This window comes from Microcaecilia unicolor, chromosome 4, assembly GCF_901765095.1.
Source record: "Microcaecilia unicolor chromosome 4, aMicUni1.1, whole genome shotgun sequence".
In the NCBI taxonomy this organism is placed as follows: Eukaryota; Metazoa; Chordata; class Amphibia; order Gymnophiona; family Siphonopidae; genus Microcaecilia; species Microcaecilia unicolor.
The window spans coordinates 356,945,239-356,966,794 of NC_044034.1; the positions used below are offsets into that span (position 1 = coordinate 356,945,239).

General features: G+C 48.3%; 1 protein-coding gene across 6 annotated transcripts in view; it reads left to right on the plus strand.

The window, feature by feature from the left end:
• Window positions 1-21,556, plus strand: part of ADGRG2 (adhesion G protein-coupled receptor G2) — a 186,751-nt gene that overhangs the window by 125,537 nt on the left and 39,658 nt on the right. For all 6 annotated transcript variants that reach the window (XM_030202278.1, XM_030202280.1, XM_030202281.1 and 3 more), the window contains 3 exons: window positions 4,340-4,406; window positions 7,368-8,410; window positions 10,884-11,082. In XM_030202278.1, the coding sequence (XP_030058138.1) occupies window positions 4,340-4,406; window positions 7,368-8,410; window positions 10,884-11,082 (1,309 nt within the window). The remainder of the gene's footprint in view (window positions 1-4,339; window positions 4,407-7,367; window positions 8,411-10,883; window positions 11,083-21,556) is intronic.

Consider the following 21,556-nt stretch of genomic DNA (forward strand, 5'->3'; position numbering starts at 1 on the left):
CCTGAGGCCCCTGCCTCAGGTGGCCTAATGGTCGGGCTGCCCCTAAGAGCAAGCATTCTCTTCATGACACTTACCAGAGATTCTCACACATTAGGTCCTATAATTTGAAAAGTATAAGTCAGGGAGATAACCTCTATGTGAACCAAGCCACGGGTCCAACCATTTCCCCTTCCTTTCCCTACCCAACCTGATTCAGCATCTCCTCTTCCCATTCCTAGTCCCCCCTCCCGGGATCCAGTGTCTCAGCTCCCATTTCCTTTCTCTTGTCCCATGGTCAGAATCATCTCCCATTTTCCTTCCCAGTGAAGCTACTGTCTCCCTCCCTACCTCTCCCAGTAACGTAGTAACATAGTAGATGACGGCAGAAAAAGGCCTGCACGGTCCATCCAGTCTGCCCAACAAGATAACTCATATTTGCTGCTTTTTGTGTATACCCTACTTTGATAGAGAAACTGCGGTAGACGAGTCTCTGGCTGAACATGGGAACGAGTCTCAAGATCGTAGGAACAACCTCAGAGTGGCCTACAGAACTGGATAGCGAGTCAGGAACAAAGAAAAGTCTCACAGTGTTTCTGGAACAAGACAGTGGCTCAGGAGCTTGGCAGGAACAAGGCAGCGTAGGAGATTCATAGACACAGAAGCTCCAGCTCGGGAGGATTAAAAACTCTGCTGCAATGACATCAGCCCCAGAGTCGGAGGTGCGCTTGCGTGGTTCCTGCAGTACTCCTGGGAAAGTCGGAGAGGGCGCGTCTCATTGCGCCCGGTGTCTGTGGACAGTGGCAGCCCCAGAATCACAACAGGGCCGTGACAGCTGCCTCAGTATGGCATCAAAGGTGCTCTGCGCCAGCATGGGGCCTTCCTGCAGAGCGCTGCCATGTCCTGTCCCTCTCTCTCCCCCTCGCTCAACAGGACATGCATCGTGGGAGTTCCTGAGGTCCCTTCCAGACTTCGTTCTGTGATTGTGTAATTCATTTCCTCCGCTGCTGTTCTTTTTATTTGGTTAGTGTTAGGTGAAAGGAGAACCTCTGGAGTTATACTTTCAAAACCGTGAGATGCGAGTAGGGCCAACTTAACCATTAGGTCAGTGGCGTAGGAAGGGGGGGGGGGCGGGAGGGGCGATCCGCCCCGGGTGCACGCGCTCGGGGGGGGGCCGGCCCCGCTGGTTCCCTCTGCCCCGGAACAGGTTACTTCCTGTTCCGGGGCAGAGAGAGCAGGGAACCAGCGGGGCCGACGCAGCTCCGAGTGACGTGCACTCGGGGCGGATCGGCCCTCCCGCAGGTAAGAATGCGCTCCGGGGGGGGGGGGGGGTGCGCCGCAGAGGGGGGGGTCACGACATGCTGCACCCGGTGGGGGGGATGCGCAGCGGCGACCCGCCCCGGGTGCCATTAGCCCTCGCTACGGCACTGCATTAGGTGAACTAGGTCACCCAGCACAGAAGCTTCTGGTGGGGGTAGCAATATCAGCTGCAGTCTAAGCAAAACATTAGATCTGACAACCACACAAACTCAAGAACCATAGTGTATACTCAGGGCGTTCCTAGCCTCGATGACACCCGGGGTGGATCGCCGATGCGCCCCCCCCCCCCCCCGTGAAATGACACCCCCCCCCCCGGGTGCACGCTGCTGGGGGGGTGCCGCAGCACGCGCCTGTCGGCTCCGAGTACGCTACACTAACTTCGCTGGTTCGCTGCAGCTCCCTCTGCCCCGGAACAGGAAGTACCGTATTTTACGGACTATAAGACGCACTTTTTTTCCCCCAAATTTGGGAGGAAAATGGGGGGTGCGTCTTATAGTCCGAAGGTAGCGAGGTCCGATTTCGGGATCGCCCTCCCCCCGAGTTCGGGATCGTCCTCCCCTACTCACGTCACGCGATGTTCCCTGGTGGTCTAGTGACGTCAGGGCAGGAAAGAGCCCCCTCTTTGCTGCCCAGCGCGCTGCTCTCCATCCTCCAGTATGCTCCCTGATGGTCTCGGCGAGATTCAAAATGGCCGCCGAAAATTGAAGTCTCGGCGGCCATTTTGAATCTCGCCGAGACCGTCAGGCAGCATACAGGAGGACGGAGAGCAGCGCGCTGGGCAGGAAAGAGGGGGCTCTTTCCTGCCCCGACGTCACTAGACCACCAGGGAACATCGCGTGATGTGAGTAGGGGAGGGCGATCCCGAACTCGGACAAGACGCACCGGAGCACCTAGGTTTTAGAGGAGGGAAAAAGGAAAAAAATTTTTTTCCTATTTCCCTCCTCTAAAACCTAGGTGCGTCTTATGGTCCGGTGCGTCTTATAGTCCGAAAAATACGGTACCTGTTCCGGGGCAGAGGGAGGCAGCTGCAGCAAACCAGCGAAGTTAGCGTAGCGAACTCGGAGCCGACAGGCGCACACCGTGGCACCCCCCAGCGGCGTGCACCTGGGGCGGACTGCCCCACCGCCCCCCCCCCCCCTTGGTACGCCACTGCATATACTTATATCTCCAGGGAGAGTGGGCAATTTTCAAACAGTCTATTTATCTAGATAAATGAAGCTTGGGAAGTGTCCTCATTGTGTAAATATCTACAAAACACAGTAAGATGTCTGGTTTTTGCAGGACTGTTCTAGGAAGGGTGATGCTGGGGTAATCATGATTGTTGAGTCTAATCATTAGAATCTTGCTTTTTTTTTTTCTGATGGCATACACCTTTTAATGCATCAGTAATTTGCATTCCTTAAAGATAATAAAGACAAAACAAGCTGAAACTCTAAATATCCTAAGATAACTAGCAATATAATGAAGACTCCAGTAACAATGCAAAAATACATGATAATTATTGTACGATAAAGCACGAGGAAAAAGACCTCAAAACACCCAAATGCTTACTATAATTTCGGCTTCTTTCACTGGAGTTGTATCATTTATCATTGATCTAAAAAAAAAAAACCTTGTGGTATTTTAATTTCATTTATTCCTTTATTCCTTTTTTTTTATTCTTTTTTATAAAAACATTTAAACATGTTTTCAAATTTTAAATTTCTGTTCAGAAGTGGAACTCATTTCACAGCACAACAATAATTCAGATACATTCTTCTGTCTTAAGATTATATTAGTGACATATATGAAACAAGAAAAGTCGAGCACCTCTGAACAGAAATTTGAAATTTTTTTTTTTATAAAAAAGGGTATTTTGAGATCTTTTCCCTTGTGCTTTATTGTACAACTAGTAAAACAGGCCCGTTTCTGACACAAATGAAATGGGCGCTAGCAAGGTTTTCTTCGGAGTGTGTATGTTTGAGAGAGTGTGTGTGAGAGTGACTGTGTGTGAGAGAGAGTGCATGTGCCAGTGTGTGTGTGTGTGACAGAGAGAGAGTGAGACAGCTGGGTGCAAGTGTGTCTCCTCTGTCCCCTGGCACCCCTCCAGGCACCCAGCGATTCTCCTCTGTCCCCTGCTCCCCCCTGTAGCCACCCAGTGATTCTCCTCTGTCCCCTGCCCCCCCTCCAGCCACCCAGCGATTCTCCTTTTTCCCTTGCCCCCCCCTCCAGTCACCCACCGATGCTCTTCTCTCCCCTGCCCCCCTCCAGCCACCCAGTGATTCTCCTCTCCCCTGCTCCCCCCCCCCCCCCCAGGCACCCAGAGATTGTCCTCTCTCCCCTGCTCTCCCTCCAGCCACCCAGAAATTCTCCTCGGTCCCCTGCTCCCCCTCCAGCCACTCAGCGATTCTCCTCGCTCCCCTGCTTACCTGCGTCGAAGCGGCCGCATCTTTGGAAGCCTTGTCCATCTGTAGCCTTCCCTTCGACTTTGTTCCCTCAGAGTCCCGCCTTCTGACGTCAGTTCCTTTTTCCGCGAGGGCAAGATTCTGAGGGGACGAAGGGAAGGCTATAGACGTTGAGGTTGTGCCTCGTGCTGCTATCCTGTGATTGGTCAGTGCTGTTTGTGACGAACCCGGAAGCAAGTGACGTCAGGACAGGAGATGGATACAGCGTTGCACGAACCCTTCACTTTAGTCTGCCACGGAGTCAGCTTCAGAACGTTGGAGGTGCTTTTTATTATATAGGATAGTGACCATATATTTTTGTATTATTACTGGACTCTTCATTATATTGCCAGTAGTTTGCATGTCATTAATTTACTGCAGTGATGCGCAAAAAGTATGCATACAGCTTGCATTGGAAGCCGTGCATTAAGCCATCAGTGCCCAGGCCGCCCCTAACACAAGCTTTCTGCATCAACCCCTTTGAGCTTTTGGACATATTGTTTAACTTTGAGCCTAGAAGAGTCTATAATTCTAGGACTGGAAAAATGTGGTCATAAAGAGATTATTCTTGCAAAGTACCAAAGAAGAGTTCCTGACGTCCTCTTCCTTCCTTGTTGTAGAGCATTGTTGCTGCTCCTCTTTCGCTCAGTGCCCATCCAAGCTGGAGGACTTAAATTCGTACCGCTGGTGAGTAAAAGCTAAGGGCCCCAGGTTCAAAGGTATAATAGATGGCATGGATAGGCAGACTAGATGGGCCATATGTAGGGTTACCATATATCCGGATTTACCTGGACATGTCCTCTTTTTGAGGACATGTCCGGGCAACCGGGTGGGTTTTGCCAATCTGCCAGTTTGTCCAGAAATCCTAGCCTCCCCTCCCCTTACTTACTACTGCCCTGGTGGTCTAGTGACCTCTTCCGCCTTCGGGGCAGGAAAGAGCCCCTTCTTTCCTGCCCGGAGCGTTGCCCTGCATGCATCCTTCCTAGGGTTATCATATGTCCAGATTTACCTGGACATGTCCTCTTTTTGAGGACATGTCCAGGCAACCAGGCGGGTTTTGCCAATCTTCCCGTTTGTCCAGAAATCCGGACAAACGGGCAGATTGCTAGTCTCCCCTCCCCTTACTTACTACTGCCCTGATGGTCTAGTGACCTCTTCCACCTTCGGGGCAGGAAAGAGCCCCTTCTTTCCTGCCCGGAGCGTTGCCCTGCATGCATCCTTCCTGTTTGTGATCTCGGCGCCGATTCAAAATGGCCGCCGAGAGTTGAAGTGACCTTGCGAGACTTCAACTCTTGGTGGCCATTTTGAATCGGCGCCAAGATCACGAACAGGAAGGATGCATGCAGGGCAACGCTCTGGGCAGAAAAGAGGGGGCTCTTTCCTGCCCCGAAGAGGTCACTAGACCACCAGGGCAGTAGTAAGGTAAGGGGAGGGGGGTGACAAGGAGGGGGAGTGATGTGGTGTGTGACAAGGGGCGGAGCGAGGGCGTCAAAGGGGGCAGGTAGGGTGTGAAAGGGGCGGGGCATGTGTCCTCCTTTTTGGGGGACAAAATATGGTAACCCTAGCCATATGGTCTTTATCTGCCTTCATTTTTCAACGTTTCTATGTAACTTTGAGAGTTATGCTCCTGAATTGGCCTCTGAAAATGTACTAGGGTTGACTGCCTAAACTTATCCTCAAAATTATGCTGAACTCAGAGCCACTGGTATGGAAGTCCTGCATGTCTTGACCTGGACGTGGCCATTTCTCTCTCCATGTACTCTCTAGAACAGTGTTCTTCAATGCAAGGCCTGGGGGAGGGGAAGGGAATGGTGGCCCCTGGAGACCTTTGGGGTAACTCCCATGATCATTCAGGGTTATTTTTGTTTTTACTACTCTCGGCCCCTTTACTCAAGCTCATAAGTACATAAGTATTGCCATACTGGGACAGACCGAAGGTCCATCAAGCCCAGCATCCTATTTCCAACTGTGGCCAATCCAGGTCACAAGCACCTGGCAAGATCCCAAAAAAGTGCAAAACATTTTATGCTGCTTATCCCAGAAATAAGCAGTAGATTTTCCCCAAGTCCATTTTAATAATGGTCTATGGACTTTTCCTTTAGGAAGCCATCAAACCTGTTTTGAACCCTACTAAGCTAACCGCCTTTACCACATTCTCTGGCAACAAATTCCAGAGTTTAATCACACGTTGAGTGAAGAAACATTTTCTCCAATTCGTTTTAAATGTATTACTTTGTAGCTTCATTGTGTGCCCCCTAGTCCTAGTATTTTTGGAAAGAATAAACAAGTTCACGACAGAAAGGGGGAAGTGGCTGGAAAAACCACATACTTACAGGACAAGGCATTTCTCAATAAATGAGATTGCATTTGGAAATGCCCACCTCCTAGAGGACCCCCCCCCCCAGTGAAAAGTCTGAAGGCAGGCTGGAAGGGATGAATGTCTTTGACACACAGTGGGCAGCAGTGTCGCAGCCTGGCATGGAAAGGTATTTTGTGATTCTCCTTCAACTCATTTGCATCCAAAGTGATCCCAGTTTAAAAATCAGTGAGGACAGCTGTTCTAGAATCTGCCTGGATATGTGTCCACTTTACCCTAGCTGTTAACTCCATTCACATCCACAATAGTACTATAATAAGATGCAGGAGTATTCTAGGGCCATTAATCAGTATTTTTTTTTATTTTTTGTTACATTTGTACCCCGCGCTTTCCCACTCATGGCAGGCTCAATGCGGCTTACATGGGGCAATGGAGGGTTAAGTGACTTGCCCAGAGTCACAAGGAGCTGCCTGTGCCTGAAGTGAGAATTGGGGAATTGAACTCAGTTCCTCAGTTCTCCAGGACCAAAGTCCACCACCCTAACCACTAGGCCACTCCTCCACTGTTACTACTATTTGAGATTCTACATGGAATGTTGCTATTCCACTAGCAACATTCTATGTAGAAGTCGGCCCTTGCAGATCACCAATGTGGCCGCGCAGGCTTCTGCTTCTGTGAGTCTGACGTCGTCTGACAGGACGTCAGACTCACAGAAACAGAAGCCTGCGCAGCCTTCTACATGGAATAGCAACATTCCATGTACAATCTCCAATAGTAGCAACATTCCATGCAGAATCTCCAATAGTATCTATTTTATTTTTGTTACATTTGTACCCTGTGCTTTCCCACTCATGGCAGGCTCAATGCGGCTTACATGGGGCAATAGAGGGTTAGGTGACTTGCCCAGAGTCACAAGGAGCTGCCTGTGCCTGAAGTGGGAGTCGAACTCAGTTCCTCAATTCCCCCGAGGACCAAAGTCCACCACCCTAACCACTAGACCACTCCTTCTGGCCTCCCAAAAACTCACTTTGACTCTATGAAACACGCTAAAAAGATGTCTGCTGCCGAATCCTTTTATGGTGCTTTTTAATTATACAAGTATTAAATAGAGTTTTCTTGGCACTGAACAGATTTTTCAGCTGCGATCAAATTCATTGGCAATTTCTGTACCCTCAAAAGTCACAGGGACTAGAAACCTCATTATAAAACATATGTTTTATATAGTGTGAAATAAAGTTAATTTCTAACATTTATTGACTCCTTCATTGACTTGAGTAAATGAAAATTGGGATTAATTTTAATAGATCACAATTGTATTTGATTTTGTGTAGCTATAAAAGTGGTAAACTATCGCTATGTGAACCCATTTCCATGGGAGCAACAGCTTCTCCAACTTCTTCCAGAATTCCTTCTTCCAAAGTTACCTCGAGCAACCATGAAAGTACTCCCACCACATCAGCTCCTCCTTCCAGTGGTACCTCAAGTAACAATGCAAGTATTACTACCACGTTGACTCCTCCATCCAATGGTACCTCAAGTAACAATGCAAGTACTCCCACCGCATCAGCTCCTCTTTCCAGTGGTACCTCAAGTAACAGTGCAAGTACTACTACCAGCTTGGCTCCTCCTTCCCATGGTACCTCAAGTAACAATGCAAGTACTACTACCACCTTGGCTCCTCCATCCAATGGTACAACTACTCCCACGTTGACTCCTCCATCCAATGGTACCTCAAGTAACAATGCAAGTACTCCCACCACATCAGCTCCTCTTTCCAGTGGTACCTCAAGTAACAATACAACTACTCCAACCACATCGACTCCTCTTTCCCATGGTACTTCAAGTAACAGTGCAAGTACTACTACCACCTCGGCTCCTCCTTCCCATGGTACCTCAAGTAACGATGAAAGTAGTCCCACCACATCAGCTCCTCTGTCCAACGGTACCTCAAGTAACAATGCAAGTACTCCCACCACATCAGCTCTTCTTTCCAGTGCTACCTCAAGTAACAGTGCAAGTACTACTATCACATGGGCTCCTCCTTCTAGTGGTACCTCAAGTAGCAATACAACTACCCCAACCACATCGACTCCTCTTTCCCATGGTACTTCAAGTAACAGTGCAAGTACTACTACCACATTGGCTCCTCCTTCCCATGGAACCTCAAGTAACAATGCAAGTACTACTACCACATTGACTCATCCATCCAATGGTACCTCAAGTAACAGTGCAAGTACTCCCACCACATCAGCTCCTCTGTCCAACGGTACCTCAAGTAACAATGCAAGTACTCCCACCACATTGGCTCCTTCTTCCAATAGTATGTCAACTAAACATCCCACCGCTTCCACAACACCAGCTTCTGGCAGCGCAGGTGAGTATGAATGGTTATGAAATTGCCGGATCAACTGATGCTGAATTACTGCCTGTGCTAAACTTTCTTCTTATTTCAGAGCAACCAGGCAGTCCACAACACACAGTTTGTTTATGTTCATTTTGTACACAGTTCCTAGAGGGCCAGTGGTCTCATTTAACCCCTGCCCCCCCCCCCCCCAATCCCATGCTGTTGGCAGTGACTTCAAGAGACAGCTAATCCCTTAAATTCTCAAGCCTATTAAGTTCCTGCCCCAGGGAAGTTCCAATCCTTAAAAATCTAGTGCAAGCCACCCCTTGGCCCCTCCCACCTGACAACCAAAAAAGTGCACAATCCTGAAAGGGGTAGGAGGAGTCACTCCCTCCTGTCTTAACAGTGCTGGCTCCTAGCAGTACATTCCAACATATTGCTGAAAGTCAGATGATCCATTTTTTTTCCAAAATGGAATTGTGGGGGTCAGTTCTGATCCCTTTGGGATAAGCCTAGGGTTGAGAGGAGGAAGAGAGGTCACGGAGATAACAAGGGGGGCCCACGTTAGGATTTTGAAGGGCAGGGGTGGGGGGATGGGGCTTAATAAGAACCAAATCCCTTTTAGCTTTCCACCCTGGTGTGAGGCTGGGGGACTTTTAAATGGGCCACTAGCCCATCAGCGACTTAAGGACCACATGGGGGGATTTCTGACATGGTTTGTGGTCCATTTAAGACACTGCCACTACCAACCACATAGCTCCTCTTCCTCTGGTCTTTATGTAAAAATAGTATAGATAGAATGTATCGCCACAGAATGAAAATGTAACAAATTTCCAACAATGTGACTGTTGAACACATTAAATTAGAGGAAAAAAGGCCTCACAGAGCTCCTAGATGTATCACGTCAAACAGAGCTGAAACGGGTCATAAACGGACCCTCTGTTCATCATCAGCCAAAAACCTCATGGACTGTGTACAAACGATCAAGTCCTTACAACACTGTCCAAACACTGTCCCGATTATATATTTCCACACCCAAGTATTTTTTTGTATGTAATGGATTCTTTATGTAAAAATAACCACACCTCAATTAGGTGTTGATTTTTTGTTTTTGTTTTTTTGTAAACTCTTTATCACAAAACTTATGCACCCATAATTCCAGAACTTGCATGCACAATTTTACGCTTGGCATTCAAAGTTGCATGTCCAATTGATAGCATACTGTCAGTTACACACAGCATTTAATAATTAGCTGTAAATTGGCATTAACAACCAAGCATTGCCTATAGTTGATGTTAACTGATGCTAACTGACACTAATTAGCAGTTATGTACATAACTACCCTTAGGATTGTACAAATTGTGTCCACAAGATCCATCTCCCCCCCCCCCCCTCCCCGATATTTAAAACCATTTAACTGCCCAGGAACAGCTCTTGGCCGGTTAAATGGCACTTAACTGGCTATCCGCCAACATTCAGCATGAGATTGCTGGTTATCTCCCACAGAATATTGCCAGTCTGCATATAGCAGATAGCTGGTAATATCAGGCGATATAACCGGCTATCCGTCAGTATTCAGCACATCGCCGGCTAAGTCTGGTAAAAAACTGCAAAAAAAACACCCAGATATTCAAAGCTGGCCACCGGAAATGGCCCGGCATTGAATATCGGTGGTGACTGCCGACCAGGGGCGTTAATCAGGCTCCCTCCCATTCTCTGAATATCAGTTCTATAGTGTGCAACTGCAAGGGGGCATGGGTGGGTCAGGGACATGGACCTGGGGGCATGGGCAGGTCAGGGCGTGGACCTGGGAGGGGCATGGGCGGATCACAGGCATGGGCCTGGGAGGGACATGGGCAGGTCAAGGATATGGACCTGGGAGGGGCATGGGCAGGTCAGAGGCATGGGCAGATCAGAGGCATGGACCTGGGAGGGGCATGGGCAGGTCAGGGATATGGACCTGGGAGGGGCATGGGCAGGTCAGAGGCATGGACCTGGGAGGGGAATGGGCAGGTCAGGGCATGGACTTGGGAGGGGCATGGGTGGATCAGAGGCATGGATCTGGGCCATGGGCGGGTCAGGGGTGTGTACCCAGGAGGCATGGGTGGGCCGGGTGTGGACCTGGGAGGGGTATGGGTGGGTCAGGGGTGTGGACCTGGGCCACAGGCGGGTCAGGGACATGTACCCAGAAGGCATGGGTGGGCCGGGTGTTGGGGGGGCATGGGTGACTCAGGGGTGTGGCCCCAGGAGGGGCATGGGTGGGTCAGGGGTGTGGACCTGTGAGGGCCATGGGCGGGTCAGAGGAGTGTACACAGGAGGCATGGGCGGGTCAGTGTGGACCTGGGAGGGGCATGGGCGGGTCAGGGGTGTGGACCTGGCAGCGCCATGGGTGGGACTGCTAACGCTGTGGAACTCAACTGAATTACAATGTGTATCCCTCGAGGGTGAATGACATTTCTGTGTCCAGCATTTTATCTGCTAACTTATTTCCCTTCTGCCGTAGGAGGTATTCTGGATGGTATAAATAATATGCTAAATTCCTCTAACCTTACTGGAGCCGAGGTCAATAAGATGGTGGCTGACATGCATGCCATCTTAGCAGGAAATGAATCGATAGACCCTAAACTTGCAGGAACTTTTGTGGACATAGTCAACAATTTCATGAACATCTCATCAGACTTGCTAGGCCCAGTGTCTAACCAGTAAGTGGTGAAGCAAACTCACTAAAATACTCCACGGAAAAGACTGCACATACTGTTCCAACTATTTCCAGCAGAGCAGGCCAAGGCACTGAAAGATAAGGATTAGTTTTAGAACATTATATAGATGGTCAGAGGTGGAGGGAACTCAAGAATCAAGCTTTGGATTTCTCCTCACTCCTGGGTCTCTGAGTCGAGAGTCAATGTGAGGGCAGATAAAGACCTTGCGGTAGATACTTAACCCTCCATTGCCCCAGGTACAAATAAGTACCTGTATATGTAAGCCGCATTGAGCCTGCCATGAGTGGGAAAGCGCGGGGTACAAATGTAACTAAAAAAAATAAAATTAAAAAAATGCTCAAAGTGATTTAAATGTCCAGAAACAGCTTCTGGTGGTTCAGATCACTTGTCTGGGGCTAACTGGGAAGTGCTACTGAAAATGACTGATTAGTACCTTAACTGAAACCGGCTATTTCTTGGGCATTCGTAGGGCGGAGTCAGCCCTTTAACCCAGTGGATCCCAAACCTGGTCCCGGAGGCACCCCGGCCAGCCAGGTTTTCAGGATATCCACAGTGAATATTCATGAGAGAGATTTGCATGCACTATCTCCACTGCATGCAAATCTCTCTCGTGAATATTCATTGTGGATATCCTGAAAACCTGGCTGGCTGGGGTGCTTCCAGGACCAGGTTTGGGAACCACTGCCTTAACTGGGTAAGATAACCACAAAAATAGAACCGCAAAAAACACAGTCCTATCTTTATGCAGTTCACCATATTACCTTAAGTTCTAAACATCACACTTAGTCGGCCATGGATGCCCAGAGAGTCAATGCTAGTGCCCGAACATGGACCAGGCATTGAATACCAGGGCATAAAGCTGGATTCAGTCAGCAAAATAACGAGTTCTGCTGACAGAATATCTATCCCTGTATGTCGTATGCACTCTGCCCATCTATACCATCTGCTATCCCACTCTTTCTTGAATTTGGATATAGTGTTTGTCTCCACCATTTCCACTGGGAGGCCATTCCATGCATCCACTACCCTTTCTGTGATGACATATTTCCTTAGGTTTCCCCTTCATCCCATGCTCCTCATTCCAAAGCTTCCTACAAAACAAACTCAGAATTGGCTGCTGTAAGGCTAGAATTAGGTATCTTTGCCTAAGGAGACAAAACAGGAAAGGGAAATGGGACTTGATATACCGCCTTTCTGAGGTTTTTGCAACTACATTCAAAGCGGTTTACATATATTCAGGTACTTATTTTGTACCAGGGGCAATGGAGGGTTAAGTGACTTGCCCAGAGTCACAAGGAGCTGCAGTGGGAATTGAACCCAGTTCCCCAGGATCAAGGTCCTCTGCATTAACCACTAGGCTACTCCTCAGGATTCTGGAATGTTGCTATTCTTTGGGGTTCTACATGGAATGTTGCTACTACTCTTTGAGATTGTGTATGGAATGTTGTTAATGGGTCTTGACACATTGCCTTTCTGTGGTTGGTGCAACTACATTTAAAGCAGTTTACCTGGGGCAGTGGAGGGTTAAGTGACTTGTCCAGAATCACGAGGAGCTGCAGTGGGAATTGAACCCAGTTCCCCAGGATCAAGGTCCTCTGCATTAACCACTAAGCTACACCTCCACTCAGCCCACTGTAGTGTTCAAGGTCGCCAGACATTAGTGGGAGAAGCAGGATTTGCACCTCCTTGTTCTCTGCATTGTAGCCCACTGCTCTAACCACACAGTCAGGGCCTGTCGTCTGTTCACATGTGTAACTATAAAGGCTGCATAGGAGCAATACTTTGTTGATGGAAAACAGAAAAACTGCAGCGTTTATTTATTTATTTGAAACGTTTCTAAAACGCATTATCCATTAATCCTAGACGGTGCACATCAGCAACATACACAATAAAGTCAAGCAGAATACACAAAAAGTGCAACAAACAATCACCAAATGAACTTCCCTTACCATGACTGGAGTGGAGGAGTGGCCTTGTGGTTAGAGTGGTGGCCTTTGGTCCTGGGGAACTGGGTTCGATTCCCACCGCAGGCACAGGCAGCTCCTTGTGACTCTGGGCAAGTCACTTAACCCTCCATTGCCCCAGGTACAAATAAGTACCTAAGCCGCATTGAGCCTGCCATGAGTGGGAAAGCGCGGGGTACAAATGTAATAAAATAGATACTATTGGAGATTCTACATGGAATGTTGCTACTATTGGAGATTCTGTTGCTACTATTGGAGATTCTACATGGAATGTTGCTATTCCACTAGCAACATTCCATGTAGAAGGCTGCGCAGGCTTCTGTTTCTGTGAGTCTGATGTCCTGCACGTATGTGCAGGACGTCAGACTCACAGAAGCAGAAGCCTGCGCGGCCACATTGGTGATCTGCAAGGGCCGACTTCTAGTGGAATACCAACATTCCATGTAGAATCTCAAATAGTAGCAACAGTGGAGGAGTGGCCTAGTGGTTACGGTGGTGGACTTTGGTCCTGGGGAACTGGGTTCGATTCCCACTGCAGGCACAGGCAGCTCCTTGCAGGCACAGGCAGCAAGTCACTTAACCCTCCATTGCCCCAGGTACAAATAAGTACCTGTATATAATATGTAAGCCGCATTGAGCCTGCCATGAAGCGCGGGGTACAAATGTAATAAAAATGAAAATAAATAAATGACTAGAAACATGTGGCTGCAAGTCTAATACTCAAGCTAAACTGAAAAGGCCTGGGCCTCAAAGAGCCAACTTACAGATGGTTCAGGGCTGCCGAGAGACTGGGCCTGACCCAGGGCAAGGCTGTCCCCGGGGCCCGCCTCTGCCGCCCCCCCCCCCCCTGAGGTTGTCGTCGTCATCACCGGGCCAGGCCCCCCTGAATTCAAATCATAGCACCTCACCTCGACCTCGCTTCGGGCCTTCCCTCCCTGTGTCCCGCCCAAGGTGAGGCGCTATGATTTGAATTCAGGGAGGCCTGGCTCAGTGGTGGATGGAGGGCGGCGGGTGGAGGGGACTGCGGTGCCGGGCCCCCTTGGAGGCCCGGGCCCAGGGAATTTTGTCCCCCCATGCCCCCCCCCCCCTCGGCGGCCCTGAGACGGTTTACTGTGGAGAGATCTATAAACTGGCTCTTTGGCATCAATATATATAGCAAGAGGAAAGCTAAGTTCCGTGCTTTTTATTTAAAACTAGTAAAAAAAGGCCCGTTTCTGTAAGAAATGAAATGGGCGCTAGCAAGGTGTTCCTTTGAGTGTGTATGTTTTGACAGTGTGTTTGATAGTGACTGTGTGTGAGAGAGAGAGATTGAATGTGTGAGTGTGTGTGTGTGTGTGACAGAGTGTATGTGTGTGTCTGTGTGTGTGTGTGTGTGTGTGTGTGTATGTGTGTGAGTGAGAGAGAGAGATAGACTGTGACAGAGTGCGTGTGTGTGGGAGAAAGACACATACTGCCAAAGATACTCAACTGTTTGAATTCTGACAGGCACAAAGTGCAATGAAAACATGTTGGTAGCAGGTGTTTTTTTTTTTTAGGGACTTTATCATTGAACAGAAATCTGTGAGTCACAATTAAAATTAGAATGCAATATAGAGTAGAAGTGGAACAGTATAATTCACTGCATGTGGATTGATTCTAGAAAACTTTTGAGTTGGGAACACTCTGGATAGGTGTGCGTGTGGTTATTGCTTGTTACCCACATTCTAGCAGGGTACAATAGACCAAATTTTGCTCCAATATCTTTTAAAGGTTATCTGAGCTGTAAAAATTCCTTCCTTCTGGATGAATACTTATAGGTAGTAAATTCTGATAAGAAAACATACCAATGAATATGGTTTTATATATCACATTTTTTGCATTTTGAAAACACAAGAGTAATGGCAGTGTCTAACATCTGAAGCAGAATTTGTACATGAACTGAGTTGGAATCTATTATAAAGCAGATTATAGAAACTGTATATAACTTTATTAGTTCTTTATAGCTAAACTCTGTACTCTGTGAAGCCACACCGGGCATTCATGGTTCCTATGTTCTCCATTATCACATATTCAAGCAGAATTCTTGACCACTAACTTTCCATGCAGATTACTTGTTCACAAAATCATATACGGAGATGCCCCATCGTACATGATGGACCTCGTTGACCTGCCACCCAGAAATGCTAAAAGATCTGCCCGAACATTTCTTAATCTACACTTCCCCAGCTGTAAAGGAGTAAAATACAAACTAACACAAGCGACCAGCTTTTCCTACACGAGTACGCAATTGTGGAATTGACTCCCAACTCAACTGAAATCGATCAACGAATTAAGTAACTTCCGCAAATCTCTGAAAACCTACCTCTTTAACAAGGCTTACCAAGAGATCCCATAACTAACTGTGACACAACCCCTATCTATCTCTCTATAAACGCTTGACCAGATCCTCCTGTCTTCCTTGACTTCTGTATAACATCAATTGTATTCTGTACCCTGGTATGGCGATGCCATAACAGGTCTCTGTAAGCCACATTGAGCCTGCAAATAGGTGGGAAAATGTGGGATACAAGTGCAATACTAATTGCTAATAATTACTCTTCAACTTACATCTCTTCTGTTTCTTTTGATTCCCTTCCTCCTGTCCACTGCCATCCCCCTTGCTTACGATTTTTTGAAGTTTCACTTACCCAGTCGGGGTTACAGCTGACGACGACGACGGCAGCAGCAGCAGTATCGGTAATCGACAGGCTCATGCCGTCTGTCTCTCAGCTCTGGTCCCGCCCTCATTTCCTGTTTCCGAAAGGGCGGGACCAGACTGAGAGACAGACGGCATGAGCCTGTCGTTTACCGATGCTGCTGCTGGTGCTGCCGCCGTCGTCCGCCGTAACCCCAACTGGGTAACTGAGAGTTCAAAAATTCGTAAGGAGAGGGGCTGGCAGTGGATGGGAGGGAGGGTGGCACGACGACCCTGGAACTGAGAGGGAGGGAGGGGGGGATCCTGGAAGTGGGAGGGAGACTGGAAGTGTGAGGGAAACCGTGAAACTCGGGGATCTGGGATGGAGGGAGACCATGACATGTGTGTGTGTGTGTGGGGGGGGGGTGTTGATGTGCTTCGGGTGGTGGGAGGGGGTGTTTGATGTCCTTGGGGGGGGGGGGGGTTCTGTGGTGCCGCACTTAAGGGAGCGGCGCACTGACAGCTGATTCGCAGGCAGGGGGAGGAGTAGGGAAACACATGTTTCCCTACTCCTTCCCCTGCCTGCGAATCAGCTGTCAGTGACATCATCCTGGCTACGGAGCCTAGCTCAGCAACTCCAGGAGCCACGGACACAGGCAGTCCCACATTAGAACGTTGGTGGTGAGAATTATTATATAGGATTTGAAATAATGTTTTTTAAAAATATTGAATAGAGATTTTGATAATAAATAAATGTAGGCACAAGGAAGGTTTTTGTTTATGCCATCGATGAAGTGTTTCAGGTCTTGAAGGTATTATTGTTCTGTCCTCCGACAGCCTCGCACTAGTTTATAACGTGATCCTAAAATGTGTGTGATGCTTTTACTGTTATTCTCAGTTCCAAGGACCATCATTGCTGCAGTTTCTCACTGCAAAGATACATGAGCAATGCACTGTGGGTAATGTAGTTCACAGGCAGTACAACCACACTTGCTTGGCTGTGTAAGAACTGTTACCACTGGTTGTGAGGCTGCCCAGACCTTCTCTCTCTCTCTCTCTCTCTGCCAAGCTTGGCTCTTTTGTCTTCCTGCTATTATTTCCTGGTCGTTCTCACTATCTCTATCCTGGGAGGTCAGCCAGGTATGACCTTTCCCCCAAGTCGAGAGCCGTCCCCTAGGACCACCTCTTGCTACCCGATGGCAGGCTCTGTCCCCATTGGTCTCCATCTGCTCCTCCCTGAGCCTGTGTGAAGCCTCAACACCTCTGTCCTTTCATCCACGAGGCATTCCAACACCATCTAGCCAGGGACATGGAGCAAACACCATCTTGCTCCAGACAGCTCTGTCCTGCTGAAAACTTCCTGTAAAGAACCTGGTTTTTCCCCTGAAGATATCTCCTCCCAAATGAGATATTGCACATTCCAGTCACCCAGCTTTGGACTATTTCTACCTGTTCAACTACCTTCCCCTCCCCCCCCCCCCCCCCCCGCAATACAACTACCTCTCCTCAGATCTCCACCTCCCACAGCCTCCAGATTAAGAAGTCTGTGTATCCTGAAGCAGCATCTCTGAACATCTATATGTGAGTAAATTATCTGTGATTTATTCAATAAAAGAGACTTCATAAAAACAATAGAGACTTCAGGTGATTGGTGTGCCAGGGTTATACTCCATTATATTGGGGCTTCTAGTTACCAAGCTTCATGTTGATTTACACCCTATATGTGTGTAAACAAAGAAACTGACACCTGTTATAAAAAGAATAATCAAAATATATTTTTTTTCAACTGTCCTCCGTCGGACAGAGGCAGTGTGGGAACACCACACTGGAAGCAAAGTCTGCTTACAGAATATATTTTTAGCAATAATACAGAGATATATATTTGCTTAGCAGTAATACAGAGATATATGCTTGCTCAGCTTTGCTCTTGCTTTGCTTTGCTTAAGATACTTATATTCTCCTCAGTTTAAATACACTTACATTCACACTGCACCCAATGTGTGCACGTCAGCAACCCTTTCCTTTGAAGCTTGTTCTCACATTCCTTATCTACAAATGTCTGCAAGCAACATTCCTTCTGCTCCCCCCCCCCCCCCCCCCCTTACACAGCCTCCTGTCTCTGCTTCACACCAGGCTGCTCAAGGTTGATTCTATGACTCCCTTATTGCTTTCACAGGTTTGTGACTCATAGGTCTTTTGCCTTAATACTTGCACTTCACTGACCATAGGAACTTTATACTGTTAAACAGTTTCTCATTATATTTCTGTAGCATGTTCATTCTTATTAACAGTCATGACAATTATCACCTGGAGCGCTTTGAGGCTTTTTCCTTGCTTTGTTGCCATTTTGGCTTCTTTTTGAGCTTTTTGCTCTGAAAGTTGAGAACTTCATATTGTTTGTGATATCAGTATCCTGTAATGTTGCCGTTCTGTGATTATTTCACAGTCTCCAGTCCCTTGGTCTGATCATTATTTGCTCTCTCTTGGTTTGTCGAAATCTGATCACATTGCATCAGCGTTGAAGGATTTGCGCTGGCTTTCTGTGCTTTGGCAGATTAGGTTTAAGGTGTTTACCTTGATTTTTAAGGCTTTGAGCAATGATGCACCTCTGGCATTAGCTTCATCGGCTGTCTCTTGGTTTACATTTCGTGGATAAACTTTTATTGGATAGTCCTTCTGTTAAGTTTGTTAGACTAGAAGCTAACCATACAGCAATGCTTCAGATCAGTGGCGTTCCGACCCTAGCTGACACCCGGGGCGGATCGCCGATGTGCCCTCCCCAGAGTGCAGCGCGACACCCCCCCCCCCCCGGCGAAATGACACCTCTCCCCCCCCTGGTGAAATGACACCCCCCCCCCGGGGTGCACGCCGCTGGGGGGGGGTGTGCCGCGGCACGCGCCTGTTGCCCTGTTTCAGGAAGTAACCTGTTCCGGGGCAGACTCAGAGGGAGCAGTGAACACATGCGAATTGCAAAATCGGACTGAAACAGGGCAAAAGGCACGTGCCCCGGCACCCCCCAGCGGCGTGCACCCGGGGTGGACCGCCCCCACCGCCCCCTACTTGGTACGCCACTGCTTCAGATTGTAGGCGCGTTTCTTTGGAATTTTTTGCCTGTGAACTTGCGTATTATAACTTTGATCCTTCCATTTAGGAAACGGTTAAAAAATCATGTCTTTTTGCCCAGGCATTTTCACTTTACTTGAGTATTAGGCTTACATAAGAGTAGCCATACTGGGTCAGACCAATGGTCCATCTAGCCCAGGGTCCGTGGCAACACTCCATACTGCACTTACCAAAGTCTCTAATGACCTGCTACTACTGGCTAAATCCAGAGGTCTCTATTCTATCCTTATCCTTCTTGACCTATCTGCTGCTTTCGACACTGTTGACCACACTATACTCCTGGATACGCTGTCCTCGCTTGGATTCCAGGGCCCTGTTCTTTCCTGGTTCTCCTCTTACCTCTCACTTTGTTCTTTCAGTGTTCACTCTGGTGGATCCTCTTCAACTTCCATCCCGCTTTCTGTTGGTGTGCCTCAGGGTTCTGTCCTTGGACCCCTCCTTTTCTCCATCTATACCTCTTCCCTTGGTACCCTGATTTCATCCCATGGCTTTCAATACCATCTTTACGCTGATGACTCTCAGATCTACATCTCCACCCCTGAAATCTCAACCTCAATCCAGGACAAAATCTCAGCCTGCTTGTCCGACATTGCTGCTTGGATGTCTCAACGCCATCTAAAGCTAAACATGGCCAAAACTGAACTTCTCATTTTTCTCCCTAAACCCACCTCTCCTCTCCCCCATTTCTCTATCTCTGTTAATGGCTCTCACATCCTCCCTGTCTCCTCGGCTCGTAACCTTGGAGTCATCTTTAATTCCTCTCTCTCCTTCTCCGCACATGTTCAACAGATTGCCAAAACCTGTCGCTTCTTTATCTACAACATTAGCAAAATTCGCCCCTTCCTTTCTGAATACGCTACCAGAACCCTTATCCACACCCTTGTCACCTCTCGCTTGGACTATTGCAATTTACTTCTCACTGGTCTTCCGCTCAGTCATCTCTCTCCTCTCCAATCTGTCCAAAATTCTGCGGCACGACTTATTTTCCGCCAGAATCGTTATACCCACACTAGCCCACTCCTCAAGTCACTTCACTGGCTCCCTGTCCGCTTCCGCATACAGTTTAAACTTCCCGTGCTGACCTTTAAATGCATCCATTCTGCAGCCCCCCATTACCTCTCCACTCTCATCTCTGCCTATATTCCTCCCCATGAACTCCACTCACTGGACAAATCTCTCTTGTTGTCCCCCTTCTCCTCCACTGCTAACTCCAGGCTTCGTTCCTTTTCTCTCGTGGCACCTTTATTTTATTACATTTGTACCCCGCGCTTTCCCACACAATGCAGGCTCAATGCGGCTTACATAGTAATTTGAAATACAAAGTTATAGAGTAGAATCCTATATAATAAAAAGCACCTCCAACATTCTGAAGCCAGCAGCCTTGCAGTGAAGCCTGAAGCCTGAGGTATTTGTAGGCATAATAGCTCCGCCCACATCCTCAGCTGATTCCATAAAAAGCACCTCCAACGTTCTGAAGCCAGCAGCCTTGCAATGAAGCCTGAAGCCTGAGGTATTCGTAGGCATCGTAATAGCTCCGCCCACATTCTCAGCTGATTCCAAGGCCTGGGAAACAGCTGTCACTGTGCCGCTCCCTGCCACTTCAGAGCAAGTGGCAGGGAGTGGCACAACAACCTCCCCCCCCCTGCTCGGCGCATCAACAAAGCCGTCGCGTACCTCTGCTTAGCTGACGGATCCGAAGTTCTGTTCTCGGCTGCGGGGCGTGGCTTCATGATTGAGCATCAGTGGAAGTTTCTGTGCGTGTGTCTGATGTCAGACGCACGCACATAGACTTCAACAGATGCTCAATCATGAAGCCACGCCCCACAGCCGAGAAAGAACAGAACTTGATCCTTCAGCTCAGCAGAGGTATGCGACGGCTTCAGGGGAGGTATTTCGGAGGAAAGGGTGGTGTACAAAGGGTCGCGGTAAGGGGGTGCAGGGGACATTAAAACGGAGGGGTGGTTTTGAATGTGAGGGAGGGGGTAGTCTGGAATGCGATGGGAGGGGCTTGATGGCCCTTGAACTGGGAGGGAGGGACATATGTGTGGGTGGGTGTGTGGATGTGCTTCGGGTGGGGCCCTTGAACTGGGAGGGAGGAGGGTCTGCAACTCAGGAGGGAGGGAGTTCTGCAACTCAGCAAGGAAGGAAGCAAGGGAGGGAGAGGGGTATGGAACTCGGGAGGGAAGGAAGGGAGGATGGGTGGGAATTTACCTTGCTAGCGCCCGTTTCATAGCGTTTCGAAACGGGACTTTTTTACTAGTTTTCAATAAAACAAAAGTAAAACAATGTAAAGTTGGGCTTAGTAGTGTATGATAAGTTGAGCTTGATAATGTATGACTAGGATAAAAGGGGGTAAATAGGATAGTATGATTTGGGAGGAAAGGGGTAAGGAGGGATAAAATTAAGGAGAGATGGGAGGTCGGTATTTAGTCAGAACAGAATTGGGAGTGGATATTGGTGAGATTAGGTTGGGGTATTAGGGTAGGCTTGCTTAAAGAGATGAGCTTTCAGCGTTTTTCTAAAGGGCAAGAAGTCGTTTATTAATCGGATTGGTTATGCCTGGAATAGACTTCCTGGACCTATACGTCTAGCTCCATCTCTACCTGTTTTCAAATCTATGCTGAAAACCCACCTTTTCACTGCTGCCTTTAGCTCCTAGCCAATACTCAATTGCCCTCCCCTTGTCCCTTCCTTCCTTCTCACCCATTACTTCCCT